The following is a 2,875-nucleotide window of genomic DNA, read 5'->3' as shown; positions in this document are numbered from 1 at the left end:
CACACACACACACACACATACACACTAGTATATATATATATATATATATATACACATACTATTTTTTATACACACGCATACACAGAGGAATGACTGAGCTAAATAAAGGCTGACAAATAGCAAATAGATATGAGTGTAATCAATGTTGTTCTAACCATGGTAAGGAAACTGCACGCCATCGTTTTCATGTTTTATCTTCCTCTCCTGCACACTCGCCAAATGGTGCTGCACTGAAAGTGAAGAAGGGTATTGTTAACAATGACATAGGGAAAGAGTGAAACAGAGAGAGAGAGAGAGAGAGAGAGAGAGAGAGACAGAGAGAGAGACAGAGAGAGAGAGTAAGAAGGAAAGGAAAAGAGTTTAGAGTGAGAATTTGTGTATGATGTAAGTAGTAAATGACTGATAATTAACACAACATCAAGTAAACTGTATGCTTGGTTATAGCTTTAGGGTGAGGATTAAAAAATATAAACTCTTGCAGGGAAATGAAGAAGAGGAATGTTTTCTTGGGGTTGTAGGAAGGATGAGGTAGTATTACTGAGGAGGTAGAATAAAGAGGGAAATGTCCAAAGCTGAATCCCAGAAGTAGTGGTCACTGCCTGAACAATGGAAATACTAACATAAAGCCTTAATGCAGGCTGCTGTAAGCTATTATTTCATACTTGAGCCTGGCATTTATATCCCCCCTGTGTCTGGAGCCATGTGGTGGATAGCATTTAGCACCATCCATGATAAATTAAATTTTCTGGGGTTATTGTGATGATGTTATAGTGAAATTCTGACCAGAAATGGCACAGACTGTAATTTAAAACATGCGGATGCTTTTAAACCCATTTACTGAACCGAAATGGAAGAGACTATTCCAATCAGTGTAAAATAGCCTTAACCACAGGGTGAAGCTGATGACTGGGCAATTGTTACTTGGCCGAATACATTTTTGTGACGAGACCTAAACTGAGCCTTTCATTATTTATCTAAACCTTCATTATTTTGGAAGGTATTTGAATGTGTTTGTTATAGATTCTGACAAATGTGAGAAAACTATGTGATTTCAAATATCTTGTACATCAAGCATATGGTAAGGCATTTCATATTTGAACAACTTAGATGATTTGTTTTTTTTACAACCAATATTATGGCCATCTATTTCAGTGTTATACAAAGTAAACATTTTTCTCTTAACAAGTGATTCTAGGTGCTGCTGCTTCTCTGAGTAGAATGGTCCTAAGAAAGGTGATTGGTGGGTTTCTGAGGGGTGTTCAGGGCTGTGCAGATCACCAGTGTGAAGGCAGCTGATTGAGGTGGGGAGTGTTTAGAAGTGACAAAGTCAGATGAAGGCATCAGTTTGGACTTTGGTGGTGGAATGGGGGTCAGGCAGGAGGGTGCAAAAGTTTCATGATGCTTGCGTAGCAGAGGACAGGTTTAGGGTGGGGTAGGAGGGTACCTGCATCCATGTCATTGGGCCACGCACTGGACTGGGAGGAGCTGGCAGCAGGCGAGCGTCCAGGGTAGAAAACATCATCTGTGGGGCTCTCCAGTTCGCTGTCATCTAAGGACTTCCTCTTGGTGGAGCTGGGGGCATGGGAGAATATTTGGTGGGTGGAATAAAAGTAAGAGGCAGAAAGAGAGAGGGGGAAGCTATCACAAAAACAGGCTTCAGGTATTGCATCTAAGAGGAAAAAAATATCACTGTTGCAAAGTCTTGGAGCAGAACAGACAAAGCACAAGAAATGTCAAAACTATGTGAATGAAAAAGGAGGAAACAGCAAGAAAAGACAGACAGCAGAGACAGCCACACATTAAGACTCTCTCTATGTGTGTGTGTGTGTGTGTGTGTGTGTGTGTGTGTGCATGTGTTTTCCTGTGCATGTGTGTCTTTAATTTGGATCTTTTACGTGTTTATAAGTACCTCCGTGGAAGGTTTGCGTACAACTCCACCTCAGACCTAAAGTGACAGCAGATGACAGAGGTAAGAAGAGAGAAAGAGAAAGTTAAGACACCAAAGAAGAAAAAACAGAGAGAGCCATCAGACATTCACAAAGAAGAGAGCCGCTAACAGAAAGACACACATACATAAAAAGAGGTTCCAAGACTGGGAATGGACTAAATACCACTAACAGCTAGAAACTTCAATGAAATGGCGTATTTTACTAGCCGTGTAATAGGAAGCTATATACCGTTGGCAAATAATACAGTACTGTGATTTCACACTTCCCTCCAGTTTGCCCTTGGCATCGCAGAGATTTACAAACCAAGGCAGATCTGCTAATGCCACATGGTGGTTTCACCCACTAGAGACTCTACTCATGGTAGACAGCTGTACCTTTACAATGGTCACGGATGGTTCCTGTGCAACACACACCTCTATACACCCCACACTAATGTTGTCTGTGTGGAAACATTGTTGGGATTGTTTACCTGGTGGAAGGAGGGGAGGTGAGGGAGCGCCGTCCCAGAGCCACCTGGTTAATGTTGTAGTAACTGGGACTGCTGTCCAGGTCAGCCAGTGAGAAGTTAGGACCTGATGCTGTTGCTACAGGAGCTGACAGGGGGGAAAATAAAAGGGATGGGGGAGAGAAAAGGTAAATAGGGAAATATAAAAATGTAAATTGAGATGGTATGCACATAGAAAACATATGCAGTTTTTCAAGAGAGAAAAAATACTACCCACAGAGTTGCTATATGTTTGTTTTATTACATAATTGCTTTTCCTACTTACTCTGTGACACTCTGACCAGCTCCGCAACATTCCACACCCCTGAGGTGACGAAGCAGTCCTGGAAACTCAGGTGCCCTGCACAGAGTAAGTCAGGACTTTACGTATAAATACAGAAGCTTTAGAGAAAGAAACACATCAGAAACTCACACAGGCGTG

The 2,875-nt window shown here is 41.8% G+C and overlaps 1 protein-coding gene across 11 annotated transcripts in view; it reads right to left on the bottom strand.

The window, feature by feature from the left end:
• nfixa (nuclear factor I/Xa) overlaps positions 1–2,875 on the bottom strand; it is a 116,038-nt gene that overhangs the window by 17,171 nt on the left and 95,992 nt on the right. For 6 of the 11 annotated variants that reach the window (XM_008276697.1, XM_008276746.1, XM_008276764.1 and 3 more), the window contains 5 exons: positions 2,720–2,794; positions 2,419–2,542; positions 1,910–1,945; positions 1,445–1,572; positions 156–230 (listed from right to left, as the gene is read on the bottom strand). In XM_008276697.1, the coding sequence (XP_008274919.1) occupies positions 156–230; positions 1,445–1,572; positions 1,910–1,945; positions 2,419–2,542; positions 2,720–2,794 (438 nt within the window). The remainder of the gene's footprint in view (positions 1–155; positions 231–1,444; positions 1,573–1,909; positions 1,946–2,418; positions 2,543–2,719; positions 2,795–2,875) is intronic. The other 5 variants (XM_008276705.1, XM_008276780.1, XM_008276740.1 and 2 more) reach the window with 3 other exon arrangements.

The sequence above is a fragment of the Stegastes partitus genome, unplaced genomic scaffold (assembly GCF_000690725.1).
Source record: "Stegastes partitus isolate 25-593 unplaced genomic scaffold, Stegastes_partitus-1.0.2 Scaffold3, whole genome shotgun sequence".
NCBI classification, from domain to species: Eukaryota; Metazoa; Chordata; class Actinopteri; family Pomacentridae; genus Stegastes; species Stegastes partitus.
This window is presented reverse-complemented; position numbering and strand designations above follow the sequence as displayed.